Raw genomic sequence first — 16,231 nt, 5'->3', positions numbered from 1 at the left:
CGCCGCTGCCGCCCGCCAGCGCGCCGGGATTGGGACCGTGCCGGGGTTCCAGCCACCCCCTCCCCATTGCACTTTGCAGCCCCTTCTGCTCGGGGGAGGTTTGGGGGGGTCAGGGGTGGCCCCGGTGCAGGGTGAAGCCCCCCCCCCAATCCATGAGACGCGGGTTGGGCTGCGGTGGCCCCCTCGCCATGGGGGTGTCACCAGAGCTGGCCCTGGTGCCACCCTGCACCAGAGGCAGCGGGTTTGGAGCGGGGCGGGCAAAGACGCCCCTGAGTTTTCAGCTGCGTGGGGGCTGCTGGAGGCTTTTATTTAAAAAATATGTGAAAAACACACACAAAAAATATCTCCCCCACGGCCCTGCGTGCTGACCCCCCCCCAGGTGGGGGCACGGGGTGGGCACATGGTGGCGGGGGGGTGATAACCCTTCCTTGGCCCTGCTGGGACACTTGTGGCAAGGGGGGTGTCAGGGATGCCAGAGCCCTTCGCCCCCGGACAGTATTTTGGGTGCCCCCCGCGGGGGGAAGGCTCAGGGGCCCCCGGGGGGCAGCACCCAGTGCCGGCTGTTTTGGGAGTGTGGGGGGGCTGGGGGACCCCTGGGTGCCCCCAGGGACGAGGCTGGGGGGGACAGGGGGGTTTCCTACTGCTGACGTGACCATTTTGTAATTAAAGCAAAATCCAACATGAGTCTCAGCCGTGTCCCTGGGCAGCGCCGGGGGGCCCGGCCCCACCATGCGCCTCAGTCACCCCGAGCGGGTCAGGGTGCCCGGCGGGGTGGACGGCTCTTCATCCATGTCCGAACATCCCCCTGGGCACATCGGGTGCCCGCGCGGGTCCGGTGGCAGCTCTGGGGGGTTCCCGGTGGCAGACGGGGGTCGCGGGTCCCCCTTTTACCTGGAGCCGTTGGTGAGCGCCATCTTGCGGGGCAGGCGGAGGCGGCTGGCGGGGGCGCTCGGGCGGTACCCGGTGCCCGGCGCGGTGCCCGGCGCTGCCCGCGGCACCGCGGGCCCTGCGGGGACGTGGGGAGACTGAGGCACGCGGAGAACAGGGGTCCCCGCGGTGCCACTGCCAGGGGCCGCGGCGTGCCCGGCTGGGGACCGTCCCTTCGTCCCCGTCGTGTCCTCACCCCTGTGCGCAGCCGCGCTGGCCCTGGGCAGGCCCTTCCCGCCTGGCGCCGAAGCCGGCGCCGCGCTGGGCGCCGCACTGGGCCCTGCGCTCCTGCTGGGCAGCTTGGGGATGGCGCTGGGCACCGCGAGGCGCCCGGCGGCCGCGGGGACAGCACTGGCCCTGGCACGGGGCTTGGTGGCCACAGGGGCAGCGCCTGCACTCGCCTTCACCTGCCCTGCGTGGGGACACACGGGGGTCACCCTGTGCCATGCGGGTGGCCCTCACTGTGGCCACCCCCCTGTGCCCCTCCCCAGGGCCGTTACCTGCAGCCCCTGCCCGGACGGGCTCCGATTTGGGGCGGGACGCGGGCACCGAGCCCGGCGGGGGACACGGCCGCGCCGGTGCCACCCGGCTGGGGGGCACCTTGGCAATGGGGGCCACCCTGGCAACGGGGGGTCCCTTCGGCGCGGGGCGAATGCCAGGCGAGTCCTGCAAGCAAGAAAGGAGGGGACAGGTGGGGGTCACTGCCTTCTGCCCCCCTCCCCGCGTACCCAAGCAGTGCCCGGGGGCCACCCACCTTCCTGGCACCAGTGGCTCTCTTGGCACCACGGCTACCAGCCCCAGGCCGCGCGGCTGCGTTGGCGGGGGAGCCGGTGGGGGGGCTGCCCGGCTCCACGGTGGGCAGCAGCGCCCGCACGGGGCTGTCCTTCACCACGAAGGTGTCGCGGCGGGGGCTGCGGGGGCTGCGGGCGGCGGGCGCGGGCGGCGGGCGCTGGGGCAGGCGGCAGCGCTCGAGCTGCAGCGCCAGCCGCGTCGCCTCCTGCAGCACCTCGTCCAGGCGGGCGCCGCTGAGCGGGCTCCAGCGCCCGCTGCGCCGCCCGGCGCCCTCCTCCTCGTCGTCATCGTCATCCTCGGCAGCCAAGCCCTCCTCGTCCCGGCTGCGGGGGACAAGGCACGTGTCAACCCCCCTGGCGCCCCGTGCCCAGCGCGTGGCCCAGGCTGATGCCACCGGCATCGGCACACGGCCCCCATGGGGCCTCTGTGCCCACACAGAGGTGACACGTGTCCCCAAGGTCCCAGCTGTGGGGTGGCATGTGCCCTGTGGTCGCTGGTGGCTGGCAGGTCCCCCAGGGTGCCAAGCATGGGCTGGCACACCCTCTGTGGCGGCTAATGGGTGGCACGTGCCTCAGACCCCCCAGGATGTGGTCCATGGGGTGACACATCTCCTCAGGGTGCCAGGCATGGGGTGACACGTCCCCTGTGGTGGCTACAAGGTGGCCCTCCCCCAAGCCCCCCAGGCTGCTGGCATCGGGCTGCCAACTCCCCCCACGGCACCGGCCATGGGGTGGCCTATCCCCGACGGGCCCCGGCGGGTGGCGGGTGCCCGGGCCACCTCCTCACCTGTCGCAAGGGGACAGGAGGGTGAAGTCGAGCCGCTCCTCCGTGATGAACTCGATATCCGGGGGCAGACGGGCAGGAGCGGCGCCTGGCCGGGCCGGTGGCACCGCGGGAGGGTCCCCTCGCCCGTCGCCGCCTCCGTCCTCGCTCATGGCCTCGTTCCTAGGAAGCCATCGCGGCCGCCGGGCCCGTGGGTGCCCTGCGGGTGACGCCAGGGGGGTCAGGGGGCGCCGGGCACAACGGGGCCTTTGTGGCGCCGCGCCTGGCACGGCCGCCCCGGCGCTGCCGAGGCCGGGGCACCGGCGGGGGGGCCTAGGCCCGGCCCGGCCCCCCCCGCGGCTCCCGGGCAGCAGCTCCCGGCCCGGCCCCCCCCCCCAGCCCCGGCTCCCGCGTCCCCGGTGCCCCCCCCTCGGTTCCTCTCCCGCATCCAGGGGTCCCGGTTCCCGCCCCGGGGCCCCCCCATCACCGGGGCCCTCCCCTGCCCCGGTCTCCCGCCCCCTCGGCGGCTCCGTGTCCCCCCCCCCGCCCCCCGGGGCCGCTCCCTCTCCTCCCCCCGCGCTCCCGGGGCCCGCTGCCTCCCCCGGGCTCCGCCCCCGGCCGGTACCCGGTGCCCGTTACCCCGTGCTCGGTACCCGTTAAGCGCTGCGCGGCTCCCGATCCCCGTTACCCGGTGCACGGTGCTCGGCTCCCGCTGCCCGATCCCCGTTACCCGCCTCCCGTTACCTGGCTCCCGGTTCCCGGCTCGTTCCCCGTTCCCGGTTCGCGGTTCCCGGCTCCCAGTTCCCTGCTCGTTCCCTTTACCCGGTTCCCGGATCGTTCCCGGTTCCCACTCGTTCCCGTTACCCGGCTCCCTGTTCCCGGCTCGTTCCCGATCCCCGTTACCTGGTTCCCGGCTCGTTCCCTGTTCCCAGCTCGTTCCCTGTTCGCCGTTCGTGTTTCCCGATCCCGTTATCCCGTTCCCGGTTCCCGGCTCGCTCCCGTTCCCGGCTCCCGGTTCGCGCTCCCGCTCCGCCAGGGGGCGCAGCCGCCGCCGGGGGGCGGGGCCCGATTCGAATTCTCCCTCCCGTGCGTCACAAAGGCCGCGGCACCGCCCGCCGCGCTCATTGGTCGTCTCCCTCGCCCCGCCCCACGCCCACGCGCTCCCATTGGCCCGCGACGGAGGGCGGGGCGAGCTGAGAGCGGCCGCGGCGGAAGCGGGTGCGCCGCCGCCGCGGGTCCCCCCGGGAGCCGCTTCCGGCGCCGTAGCAGCATGGCCGCCGTGCCGCCCGACTCCTGGCAGCCGCCCACCGTCTCCTTGGAGACCACGTAAGGGGGGCGGCCCCGCTCTGGTTCCGCTCCCGGTCTCGGTCCCGCGCGGCTCTTGCGTCCCCTTCCCCGGTACCAGGTCCTGGTACCGGGTCCACCGCCCGGGCGGTCCTTCCGTTCCCTCCAGCCCTCCCTCTTTCCACCCCGGTACCGGCGGATCCTCGGTCCCCTCCTTGCGGCTCCCCCGACACCGGCCTCTTTGCCCTCCCACCCCCGTTACCAGCTGCTCCCCGGTTGCCTCCCCCCTCCCCCCGGTGCGGGGCACTCCTCGGTACCGGAGCATCCCCGGTGCTGGGCAGCACCCGCCTCGTTCCCCCTGTCTGGCACCGGGCACCCCCGTGTCTACCCCGGCACCAGAGACCCCCGGGTGCCCATTTTGCCTGCACTCCGGGTCCCAGGAAACCCCCTTGTCCCCCCCCGGCCCCGGGAGATCCCCGGTGCCCGCCCTGGTCCCGGGAGGCCCCCGCGTCCCCCGCGGTGGCGGCAGGCGCCCGGTGTCCCCGGCAGGATGGGCGCCGTGGTGCTGGAGCTCTACTGGAAACACGCGCCCAAGACGTGCCGCAACTTCGCGGAGCTGGCACGGCGCGGCTACTACAACGGCACCAAGTTCCACCGCGTCATCAAGGACTTCATGGTGCAGGGCGGCGACCCCACGGGCACCGGTGAGGCCCGGCCGCCGCCGCCGCCCGCTCCCGGCGCTCCCGGGACGCTCCTCAGCTCCGTCCCTTCTCCTCCACGCGCAGGTCGAGGGGGAGCCTCCATCTACGGGAAGCAGTTTGAGGACGAGCTGCACCCCGAGCTCAAGTTCACAGGTAGGCGCCGGGCAGGGGCTCCCCACGGCGGGAACGGGCTCGGAGCTGGGCGCGAGCGGCTCGGGAGGCACCGGGATTAACGGCAGCTCCCCGCCGTGTCCGTCCCTCTTGGGCACCCGCCGCTGGGTTCTGGGGGTTGCTCCCCAGCGAGTTTTCCCTTGGGAAGTCCGGAAACAACCCAGCTCTTTCTGGGCCCGTCGCCGCTCCCCTTGCAGGCGCAGGGATCCTCGCCATGGCCAACGCCGGCCCGGACACCAACGGCAGCCAGTTCTTCATCACGCTGGCGCCGACGCAGTGGCTGGACGGCAAACACACCATCTTCGGGCGCGTGTGCCAGGGCATCGGCATCGTGAACCGCGTGGGGATGGTGGAGACCAACGCGCAGGACCGGCCCGTGGACGACGTGAAGATCATGAAGGCTTTTCCCTCAGGCTAGGCGTCACGGAGCCCTTGGAGCTGCGGCTTTCCAGGGGCTTGCGGCTCCTGTCTAAGGACTTGATCCAAACCCCCCGGGAATCTCCCTGCAAGAGGTTCCCCCGTGTTGTCCCTGCCGCGTTGTCCCCAGTTCCACTAGGCTCCAGCAGGAGAATCCCTGTGGAAGGGGGATGTTTTCCTAGCGGGATCGGAGGGGTCTGGTGAGAGCTGGGCCCGGCGGGAGGCTTCGCCCCTCGGCGCGTTTTGTAGCATCGGGAGTTTTGTAATAAAATCAAGTGAGACGGGGGCGAAGGGCGGCTGCTCTGGGCAGGGGAGGGCTTGGACCCCGGGCAGGGCAGCGGTTCCCGAGAGCCGGCCCTGCTCCGTGGGGAGCAGCTCCTGCTGCCGCCTTGGGGGTGTCACAGGGCTCGTGACACCCCCTCGCCTGGCGCTCGGGGCTCTTGCTGTGTCCCCAGTCCCCAGCCTTTGCGGGGGGGTGGCGTGTGTGTCACCAGCGCTGGCACCGCGCTGGGGGGGCAGCCCCTACGCTGCAGCTGGGTGTCCCCCGGCTGCTGGCCCCTGTTGGCACGTCCTGCCCTTGGCACAGCCATGTGCGGGGGTGTCCGGGGGGGCTCCGGCCACCTGCGGGATGTGGCTTCGTCCCCTGGAGCTGCCCCATACTCTGCACCCGCACATGTCCCCTCCCATCCCAAGCATCCTGCCACCCCTGGCACTGTCCCCTGGACACAGACGCTCCCAGTCCCATCAGGAAGCCCCCGGGTCACCCTGGGTTTCAGCTGCCCAGGGGGCAAGTGGAGGCCGTGCCAAGGGGCAGTGTCCCCACGCGAGGACCCGGTGTCCCCGTGGTGGCACATGCTGCCCCCACGTGCTGGCCCGCGGTATTGCCCGTGCTGGGCATCCCAATGGCATCCGAGCGCGGGGGTCCCAGCACACGTGTCCCCAGGCCAGCACCTGCGGTCCCCCCTGCCAGCACATGGGGTCCCAGATGCCAGCACGCAGTGTCCCTGCGTGTCCCTGCCACATGATGTCCCCCGATCTGGCACACACGGTGTCCTCCCCCCACCGCCATGCTGGTGCGAGGTGTCCCCATGCCAGCAGGGTCCCCGCGGTGGCACCCGCTGCCAGTCCCTGCCAGCGTGACTGGGGTGACTGTGCTGGGGGACACGCGGCCACCTCGCTGGCTCGCGGGATGGGGGTGGCCACCCTGTCCCGCTAATGAGCTCATCCTGCTAATGAACTTCTCCGGAGACCAAGGTAGGCCTCGGTGGGGCTCGTACTGCGGGCCAGGCCAGGGGGGCGGTAGTGTCAGGGGGCTCGGGGACAACGGGGAGGTGCCAGGAGCCCTAGTGGGGCTGGGGTGGCATCGGGGATGGCACCAGGACGGTGCCGGGCGGTCGGAGCGGTGCCGGGGATGGTACCAGAGCGGTACCAGGTACCCCCAGCCCCCGGATGGTACCAAGAGTGACAGCAGAGAAAGAACCAGGGTGGTCGTGGGAGCTCCTGGGGAGCTACCGGGGGTGATAACGGGATCTCTTCGGGGGCGACGCTGAGGGAGCTCCTTGCCGGAGCCGGGAGCGGTACCGGAGGCGCCGCTACGAGCCCCGGGTGACAGCGCGGGCGGCCCCGGGGGCGACAGCGGGGGCGGCCCCGGGAGCCCCAGGCGGTGCCGGGGGCGGTGCCGGGGCGGTGCCGAGCCCCGCGCCCCCGGGCCGGCGCGGGAGGTACCGGAGCGCGGGGCGGAGCCTGCGGCCCGGCGGCCGCGGGGCAGCGGGGCCGCGGCGGGGCAGAGCGGCGGCGGCGGCGGCGGCGCGGAGCCCCCGGAGCCCCCGGCCCGGCTCATGGCGGCGCTGGGCGGCTTGGAGCCGGGCAGCGGCCCCGGCACCGTCCCGGCCACCAAGGTGGAGCTCACGGTGTCCTGCAGGTGGGCGCAGGGGGACCGGGCAGGGGGACCCGGCGGCCGGGCGGGGGTCCGGGCAGTGGCTCCGGCTGGGGATGCCCCGGGCGCTTCGGGGACACCGGGTGCTGGGGGACACGGGGTGGCAGCGGGTGCTGTCGGGTGCTGCGGGGACTGGGAGGGCTCTGGGGAGCGCTGGGGCTCTACGGGAGGGCACCGGGAGAGCGGGGCGGCGGCACCGGGAGACGCAGGAGGCACCGGGGGGTGTCGGGCGCTGCGGCCACCGGGAGAGCGGGGGGGGAACTGGGGGTTCGGGGCGGCGCTGGGGGAGCGGGAGGGGGACGCTGGGGATGCGGGGGGCACCGGGAGACGGGGAGGGGGCACTGGGCGGGGGGCAGCTGGGCTGGGGGCTCTGGGGACGCGCAGGGGTAAAGGTGGCACGAGGGTGGGGGGAGCCTGGGGGGCACTGGGAGAGCGGGAGGGGGCGGCCCTGGGGGGAGGGGGAGCCTCCTGGGGGCACTGGGTGGCACTGGGGGGGGGTGCTGAGAACCGGGGTGCAGCGCGGGGGAGGGGGAGGCGATGGCGACCCAGATGCGAGGGATAACCCTGGGGGCCGTGGGGGGGACCCCGTCCAGCGCGCACAGCTTCCTCCCCACCCCGCCAGCATCCCGGACTCCCGGGTCCCTTCCCGCGCGGCAGCAGCTGCCGTGGGGACTCCCCCGGGACGGCGGCTCCGGCTCCCTCCCTGACCCGTTTTCCCCTCATGGGGCCCGGGTGATACCTGCACCCCCCCCTTCCCGATCCCAGCACCTCTGAAATGCGGGAGCTGTCTGGGAAAGGCCTCACCCCCCCCTCAGCAGGCACCCACGGGTCTCCCCTGCACCCAGGGGTGCCCTGGGGCAGCCCCATCTCCCTGCGGGTGCCAGGAGGAGGCGGGTGTCAGTCGGGGACCCCCCCGGATGCTCCCCCCCCCGCCGCGGTCATGCTGTCCGCAGCCGCTCCGACCTAGATTCCTCCCGCTCCAGCAGGGACCTGGGAAACTCACCGCGGTCCCCGAGTCAGGGCCACGCGTGGTGACACCCGCGGTGGCACCGCGGTTGGGGCAGGAAGCAAAGGGGAAGGGGGGGTGTATCCGTGCCTCAGTTTCCCCACCGTGTCCCGCAGGCAGCTCCTGGACAAGGACACGTTCTCCAAGTCGGACCCGCGTGAGTGGCAGCGGGAGGGGGGCGCAGGGGCCCCGCCGCGGCCCCGGCCCCCTCACCCGCCTCTCGCCCCCAGTCTGCGTCCTCTACACCCAGGGCGCCGAGAGCAAGCAGTGGCGGGAGGTGAGCGCTCCGCCGACAGCCAATCAGCACACTGGGGTGCTGACCAGCTGGCCAATCAGCAGGTTGGGGTACTGACCAGCCAATCAGCTCATTAGGGTGCCATTTGGACAGCCAATCAGCATGTTGGGGGGCTGGCTGGCCAATTAGCATGCTGAGTTGCTGGCCAGCCAATCAGCATGTTAGGGTGCTAATCGCATGGCCAAAAAGCATGTTGGAGTGCTGGCCAGCCAATGGGCAAGTTGGGGTGCCAATCCACCAATCAGCAAGTTGGGGGGCCAGCCAGCCAATCAGCATGTTGGGATGTCAGCTAGATAGCCAATGAGCACATTGCGGTACTAGCTGGCCAATCAGCATGCTGGGGTACCGGCCAGCCAATCAGCATGTTGGGGTGCTGATCAGCCAACCAATCAGCAGGCTGGCCAACTGGGCAGCCAATGTGCCAGGGGGCAGCCAGGCAGCATGTTTGTGTGCTGGGGGCCTGGCCAATCAGCATGTTGGGGTGCTGGGCAGCCAGCCAATCAGCCCCCTGCATTGCCAGCTGGCCAATGGGGCGACACAGCAGGGTGCAGGACAGCTGGCCAATCAGGATGTTGGGGTGCCAGCAGGCTGGCCAATGAGCACTTTGGGGTGCTGCCCAGCCAGCCAATCAGCAGCCAGGCGGCCAGGCGCCTGGGCTGAGCAGGGGGCTGGCCCAGAGGCCACCCGCCTGCTAATTAGCAGACACTTAATTACCGGGTTCTGGGGCCTAATCAGTGGGTGGAAGCCAGGGGGAGAAGGAGGGGAGCAAGGGGACAAAGGGGCACCTGGGCCCCCGCGCTCAGCCCTCCCCAATGTCCCCTTGTGTCCCCCCTGCCACCTGTGTCCCCTCCAGCTCCTCCCATCCCCTCCAGCCCCTGTGTCCCTGCCAGCTCCTAGAGCCACCCCCTCTGCGTGCGTCCCCTTGTGTCCCCTTCAGGCGCTCCTGTCCCCTCCCACGCCCCTTGTGTCCCCTCGTGTCCCCATCCCTCCCACTGCCTCCTCCAGCTGCGAATCCTTCCCTGCCTCCCCCGTCTCCCTCTCCCTCCCTCTGTCTCTAAATAGCTCATGGTCCCCGTCCCCCTCCTTCGCTCTGCCCCCAGAGATGTCCCCCCGATGTCCCTTTGGTTTCCCTGTCCCCAGCTGCGTCCCTCTGGCCACAGCTCCCCTTTTGGCCACCCCTCGCATCCCCTCTGTCCCTCCGCATCCCTCCATCCTCGGTGCCACCACCACTCTCCCCCCTGGGTCCTGCTCACGGTCACGTCCCCACAGTTCGGCCGGACCGAGGTGATTGACAACACCCTGAACCCCGACTTCGTGCGCAAGTTCATCCTCGACTACTTCTTTGAGGAGAAGCAGAACCTGCGCTTCGACCTGTGAGTGCCACTGGGCTGCGCTGGGCACCTGTCCCCAGCCCTGGCTCTGTTTGTCCCTGGACCCATCCCTGTCCCCAGCTCCATTCTTGTCCCCATCCCTGTCCCTTCTCTGTTCCATTCATGTCCTCATCTCCATCCCCCTCCCTGTCTCGCTCCTGTTCAGGCCCCATCTCTGTCCCTGTTCCAGCTACACTCCTGCCATTATCCATGTCCCTAGCCTGTTCCTGCCCCAGTCCCCAATGTTGTCCCGTCTCCATCCCTGTCCCATTCTCAGCCCCATCCCTGGCTCATCCATGTCCCCATCACAGCTTGGTCCCATTTCATCTCTGTCCCTGTCCCCATCCTTGTACCAGCCCCATCCCCTTGTGTGTCCCATCCTTGTCCCCATGCCTGTCCCCTCCCCTCTTGCCTTTCCCCATCGCAGCTCCGTCCCCAGTGCCAGGCATCACCGTGTCCGTGTGTCCCCGCAGGTACGATGTGGACTCCAAGAGCCCCGACCTCTCCAAGCACGTGAGTGGCCAAGGGCTGGGGAAGGGGGGATGAGGCTGTGGCAGGGGGGACACGGGGTCCTGCCGGCACCGCGTCCCCGCAGGACTTCCTGGGCCAGGCCTTCTGCACGCTGGGCGAGATCGTGGGCTCGGCCGGCAGCCGCCTGGAGAAGCCGCTGACGTGAGTGCGGGGCCGGGGGGACCAGCCCGGGCCCCGGCTCGATCCCCCCTGCCCTCCCCAGAGCGCGGGCACGTGGCGGGGACAGCCCTGGGGACAGCGCCCTGGCCCTCTGCCGCGGCGCCCGCTCCTTATCTCGGGCGTCCGGGATGGAGAGCAGAGCTCGGCGCCGGCATCCCGGCTCCGGCGTCACTGGCGCCTCCTGGGCCGGGGCCACTTGGTGTGTGGGGGGGTGTCCCTTGCTATTTGTCCTGGTTGGGAACAGCAGGGTGCAACCGGGGGCGTGTGGGGGTGGGAAGCTTGGTGCTCCGGCTCTGCCTCAGTTTCCCCACGTGTCCCTCTGCGCCCCGGCAGGATGGGGATGGCCACCGCGCACGCGCGAGGCAGGAGGCCTGTGCCCACCCTCTCCAACGGGTGAGTCCCGGAGGGTCCCTGCGATGGCGGCGGGGCCGGGGGGGACACATGGCCACCCCGGACCTGCCGCCTCCTCTGGCAGGGGCGTCCCCGGGAAGAAGTGCGGCACCATCATCCTCCTGGCCGAGGAGCTGGGCAACTGCCGGGTGAGTGGCAGGTGACAAGTTTGGGGACGCTGGCTGTCATTCCCCCACCCTGAGGGGCCTTCCTCGGGGTGTGGGAGATGAGGGTCAGCCAATGTCGGGGCCCCTCACGCTGTCGCTCGGCCTCAGGACGTGGCCACGCTGCAGTTCTGCGCCAACAAGCTGGACAAGAAGGACTTCTTCGGCAAGTCCGACCCCTTCATGGTCTTCTACCGGAGCAACGAGGACGGGACGTGAGCCACCCGCTGCCGTGGGGACTCCCGGCGGGGCTGGGGATGTTCTGCGGATGGACCAAGCTGCTGTGGTCCCAAAAGTGTCCCCTTGCCAACCTAGTGGTGACACCTTGCCATAGCAAGTCCATCCGCTGGGTGCATCTCCATCCTGCTTGCCGGGATCCAGCATCTAGGGGGGAGGATGGGGGTTGTTTTCCCATTGGAGGTGACCCCCGCACACACCCCCGCTCCCCTCCCTGTCCTGGCAGCTTCACCATCTGCCACAAGACGGAGGTGGTGAGGAACACGCTGAACCCGGTGTGGCAAGCGTTCGCCATCCCCGTGCGCGCCCTCTGCAACGGCGACTACGACCGGTGAGGGCCCGGCCTCCCCGCGCAGGCCGCCGCTCGGCACCCTCGGCCTTTGGTCTCTGTGGCGACACCTGCAGCGGCCTCCCCAAAGTCCTCCTCGCCCAGGGGGACACTCTGCATCCTCTTCTTTTAGTCTTTGTGGTCTACAACAGGGGAGGCCTCCACGGTGCCGTGGTCCTCCTTGCCTAAGCGGGGCCGCTCTGCACCCTCTTCCTTTAGTCTCTGGGGCCTGTGACCGCTGAGGCCTCTCCATGGTCCTCCCCACCCAATGGGGGCTGCTCTGCACCCTCCTTTAGTCTTTGTGGTTTACAATTGGTGAGGCCCCCATGGTGCTATGGGCCTCCTTGCCCCAAGGGGGACACTCCGCACCCTCTACCTTTAGTCTTTGTGGTCTCCCAGCACCAAGGCTCGGATGTGGGACCCGTTCGGTGCCTCAGTTTACCCGGCTGAGCCCTGGGCCCATTTCCTGTGAGGGAGCATCCGGAAGGGCCCCCGTTGGCCGTCCCGGGACTCGGCCGTCCCCCGGCCGCGGGAAGGGGTTAAAGCCGGCGGTGGCTCCGTGGTGGCGAACAAAGGCTGTGGTGGCTCGCGTGGCGCCGCCGTCGCCGGCTTGGCCCGGTGTCGGACGTTGCTGTGGCAACAGTGGATAAAAATATCCCACCGAAAAACCTGGGCAGGGGAGAGGAGGAGGAGGAGGAGGAGGAAGATGGGAAAAGGCCCACAGAGGTGTCAAAACAACCCGCTGGGGAGCAGCACCAGGGACAGGATGCGGTAACGGGACAGGGGGACCCATGCAGGTGCTGCCACCCTGGGGTCGGGGTCTCTGTGTGGGGGAGACAGAAGGGCTGGGAGGTGACGGTGACACCCCCCAGCCACCACCACCATCCCGGCTCCGCTTTGCCCCACAGGCCCATCAAGGCAGAGGTCTACGACTGGGACCGCGACGGCAGGTGAGACCCGCATCCCCGTGTCCCCACATCCCCGTGTCCCCGCAGCTCACGTTGCCTCCCCTCGCCCCCAGCCACGACTTCATCGGCGAGTTCACCACCAGCTACCGGGAGCTGGCACGGGGGCAGAGCCAGTTCAACGTGTACGAGGTGAGGGGGAGCCGGCCCGTGTCCCCCGGGCACCGGGAACAGCCCCAGGGCCCAGGAGCCACTCGCCTCTTCCTTCCTCCTCCTCTTCCTTCCTTCCTTCCTTCCTCCTCCTCCTCCTCCTCTTCCTTCCTTCCTCCTCCTCCTCCTCTTCCTTCCTTCCTCCTCCTCCTCCTCTTCCTTCCTTCCTCCTCCTCTTCCTTCCTTCCTCCTCCTCCTCCTCTTCCTTCCTTCCTCCTCCTCCTCCTCTTCCTTCCTTCCTCCTCCTCCTCCTCTTCCTTCCTTCCTCCTCCTCCTCCTCTTCCTTCCTTCCTCCTCCTCCTCCTCTTCCTTCCTTCCTCCTCCTCCTCCTTCCTTCCTTCCCTCCTCCATTTGTGGCAGGTGGTGAACCCCAAGAAGAAGATGAAGAAGAAGAAGTACCTGCACTCGGGGACAGTAAGGAAGGGCTGGGGGTGCTGGGGGAGCTGGCCCAGGGCCAGGGTGTCCCCCATGGTGGTGTTGACCCAGTGTCCACCCACGCAGGTGACGCTGCTCTCCTTCGCTGTGGAGTCCGACTGCACCTTCCTGGACTACATCAAGGGCGGGTGAGTGACACGGGGAGGGGACACGACCGCGGCTCGGCTTTGTCACCACTGACTCCAGGCTCATGAGACACTCGTCCTGTCGCAGCACCCAGATCAACTTCACGGTGGCCATTGACTTCACAGCGTCCAATGGTGAGTGCGGCCGGGGGACGTCCCTTTCCGGATGGACGCGTTCTGGTGGCCTGGGGGTGACATGACACCGCGGGTGACGCTGGCTGCCCACCCAGGTAACCCATCGCAGTCCACCTCGCTGCACTACATGAGCCCCTACCAGCTCAACGCGTACACCATGGCGCTCAGGGCCGTGGGCGAGATCATCCAGGACTACGACAGCGACAAGATGTTCCCGGCACTCGGCTTCGGCGCCAAGATCCCCCCGGATGGACACGTGTCCCATGAGTTCCCGCTGGTGAGGCCGCGGCGGGGTGGCCCGGGGTGGCCCCACCTCTGCTTGTCACCTCAGCCCCGTCCCGTCCCATCCCGCAGAACGGCGACGCGGCCAACCCCTCGTGCAGCGGCATCGAGGGCATCCTGGAGGCCTATCACAAGAGCCTCAAGAGCGTCCAGCTCTACGGCCCCACCAACTTTGCCCCCGTGGTCAACCATGTAGCGCGGTAAGGTGGCCGTGTCCCTGTCCCCGCGCCGGGAACCATGGGGACCTGCCGACTGACAGTGGCGCACGCAGCGCGGCCGCCGCGGTGCCCGACGGCTCCCAGTACTTCGTGCTGCTCATCATCACCGACGGCGTCATCTCCGACATGGCGCAGACCAAGGAGGCCATCGTCAACGTGAGTGGGGGGACGTGGGCCGCTGCCACCAGGGACAGTGACCAGCTGGGGACAGGGGGTACCCCAAGCTCTCCAGATGCAATAAGCAGCTTGGGGACACAGGATGCCCCGACCCATCCGGGGTGCAATGACCAACGGGGCTGTGGGTGCCCTGAGCACCCCAGGGTGCCCTGTCCAGCTGGGAGTCCTGGGAGTGGAGGGTCCATCGGGGCCCTGCTCTCCTGCCACATCTCTGTGTGCAGGACAGCGTGGGAGGGAGCACGTTGGGAAGCAGGGGGGGAAGCGTGCAGGGAGGCGCATTGGGAAGCGTGCAGGGAAGCACAGGGAAGCAGGGGGGGAAGCGTGCAGGGAAGCGCATGGGGAAGCGCATTGGGAAACGCTCCGTCTCTTTGACAGTGGCGCGCGGCACTTGCCCTCTTACTGCACCAGAAAGGTGCCCGAGCGTCGCTTCGCCCCTGCCTCGCAAGAGCGGGAGGCAGGGAGAGGGCTGCGGGAGCTGCTTTTCCCCGTGATTCAGGGAAATTTCAGATTCATCCTCCCGCCTCGGCCGGGGGAGGAGGGAACGGAGCTTTGGGAATATTCGCTTTGCTGCCTCTTCGGTGCTCGCTTGCGCTCGCTTCACCCGTGGGAGGGCAGGAAGGCACGAGGGGGCACTCAGTGGCAGCGCAGGCGGCTGTGCCAGGTCCCGAGCACCTCCTGGTCCCTGTTTAGGGTCCCCAAATGCCCGCCCCAGGGCAGGGAGAGCTTTCACAGGGTGCATGGGGACGTGGCACCTGGAATGAGGGATGGGCAAAGGACAGGCAAACTCATCGCACCGTGGGGAGCCGGCAGGAGAAGGAGGCTTCCCAAGGGCTATTTGGAGCCCCCCCCAGGATGGGTTTTGCGCAGGGGGATTGAGCAGGGGGGCAGCAGGCGCTGGATTCGGTGCCTTCCTCCCCTGTCTCCACAGGCTGCCAAGCTCCCCATGTCCATCATCATCGTGGGCGTTGGACAGGCCGAGTTCGACGGTAAGACCGGGGCCAGCCCCAAAATCGGGGCCCTTGGGAGGAGGGCAGGGGCCGGCGGCGTCAGCGCAGGGTGGAGCAGGGGAGGACGCTGGGGCTCCCGCAGCCATGGTGGAGCTGGACGGTGACGACGTGCGCATCTCCTCCCGCGGGAAGGTGGCCGAGCGTGACATCGTGCAGGTAACGCCAAGCCGCGGGTGTCACCCCCTGTGGGTGACATGTGGGGGAGCCCTGATGGCCCTGGGTCTGTCCCATCCCTCCCCTTTCTGCCAGGGCTGCACCGGGACCTCAGGGGGACACGGGGCCAAGCCAGGAGGGATGAAGGCTTGGGGACATGCAGGGATGTACCAGGACAGGGGGATGCATCAAGACAGGAGGACACAGGGACAGAGCAGGGGGGAAAACACTGGGACATGGGGATGCACCAGGACCTGCGGACCTACTGGGCCACAGGGATGCACCAGGACATGCTGGGACATGGGGACAGAGGGTTGCACCAGGACCCGGGGTGGGATGAAGCCACGGGGGAGACAGGGATGTCCCGGGGATGCACTCGGCCATGGCGGGATGTGCTGGGACACAGGAACATGGGGCTGCACCAGGGCTTGGGGGGGACAGCAGGGCTTGGGAACCCATTCGCTCCGTGTCCCCTGCTCTCCCCTGCCAGTTCGTCCCCTTCCGCGACTACATGGACCACGCGGGCAACCAGGTGCTCAGCATGGCCCGCCTGGCCAAGGACGTGCTGGCCGAGATCCCCGAGCAGCTCGTGTCCTACATGAAGGGCCGGGGCATCAAACCGCAGGCGGCGCCCGAAGCCTCGGGCCCCCCCGCGTCCCCGCAGCCCTGACGCCCCCCGTCACCTCTGCATGGGGCTGCTCCTCCTCATCCTCCTCTCGCCGGGTGCCCCCGGGCCCCAACGCCACCGCGGGGGACGAGCCAGGAGGTTTTGCCAAGTTCCACCCCCCAGTATAAGGAATAAATCACAGCGGGTCCCTGCCAGCTGCCTCCGGGCCCAGCCCTGTGTCCCCTCCCCTTGTCCTGCAGTGCCCAATCCCCCCCCCCCCCCCCCGTGTCCCCCAAACCTGGCTCCACAACGGGGGCCAGAGGAGCCACCACGGGGCTGACCCCGGACGTCCCCAGGGCCTTGGCACCTTCCCTTTTTTACTTGCATGGTCACGTCCCCTGCCCCGGTCTTTCTCGTGCCTGGCTCCTGTGATGTTCAATTGCCTTAAACCCGAATAAATTCAGTCTTTTTCACTACTGTTTTCCTGCCTGCTGCTGCTGCTCAGGT

At 69.4% G+C, this 16,231-nt stretch overlaps 3 protein-coding genes across 3 annotated transcripts; 2 read left to right on the top strand and 1 right to left on the bottom strand.

The window, feature by feature from the left end:
• Positions 1-887: 887 nt before the first annotated feature.
• PSRC1 (proline and serine rich coiled-coil 1) lies at positions 888-2,654 on the bottom strand. The gene is given in 5 exon segments (XM_088539833.1): positions 888-1,006; positions 1,428-1,593; positions 1,720-1,750; positions 1,752-2,042; positions 2,506-2,654. Coding segments are annotated over 5 exon segments (756 nt in total).
• A 1,034-nt stretch (positions 2,655-3,688) lies between these two features.
• On the top strand, positions 3,689-5,072 carry PPIL1 (peptidylprolyl isomerase like 1). The gene is made up of 4 exons (XM_088539798.1): positions 3,689-3,807; positions 4,315-4,469; positions 4,551-4,619; positions 4,835-5,072. Exons 1-4 carry the CDS (start codon positions 3,752-3,754, stop codon positions 5,053-5,055), a joined length of 501 nt encoding a protein of 166 aa, XP_088395924.1. The 5' UTR covers positions 3,689-3,751; the 3' UTR covers positions 5,056-5,072.
• A 1,788-nt stretch (positions 5,073-6,860) lies between these two features.
• CPNE5 (copine 5) lies at positions 6,861-15,789 on the top strand. The gene is made up of 21 exons (XM_088539799.1): positions 6,861-6,975; positions 8,113-8,153; positions 8,227-8,273; positions 9,561-9,664; positions 10,135-10,174; positions 10,257-10,333; positions 10,685-10,744; positions 10,827-10,890; positions 11,017-11,120; positions 11,369-11,473; positions 12,379-12,420; positions 12,492-12,567; positions 12,946-12,999; positions 13,087-13,148; positions 13,234-13,280; positions 13,376-13,557; positions 13,635-13,762; positions 13,834-13,936; positions 14,886-14,943; positions 15,047-15,120; positions 15,608-15,789. The coding sequence occupies exons 1-21, from the start codon at positions 6,893-6,895 to the stop codon at positions 15,785-15,787; spliced, it is 1,731 nt and encodes a 576-aa protein (XP_088395925.1). The 5' UTR covers positions 6,861-6,892; the 3' UTR covers positions 15,788-15,789.
• Positions 15,790-16,231: the final 442 nt, after the last annotated feature.

The sequence above is a fragment of the Tinamus guttatus genome, unplaced genomic scaffold (assembly GCF_059628265.1).
Source record: "Tinamus guttatus ecotype Peru unplaced genomic scaffold, ASM5962826v1 Tinamus_guttatus_pri_ptg000049l, whole genome shotgun sequence".
Taxonomy (NCBI): domain Eukaryota; kingdom Metazoa; phylum Chordata; class Aves; order Tinamiformes; family Tinamidae; genus Tinamus; species Tinamus guttatus.
This window is presented reverse-complemented; position numbering and strand designations above follow the sequence as displayed.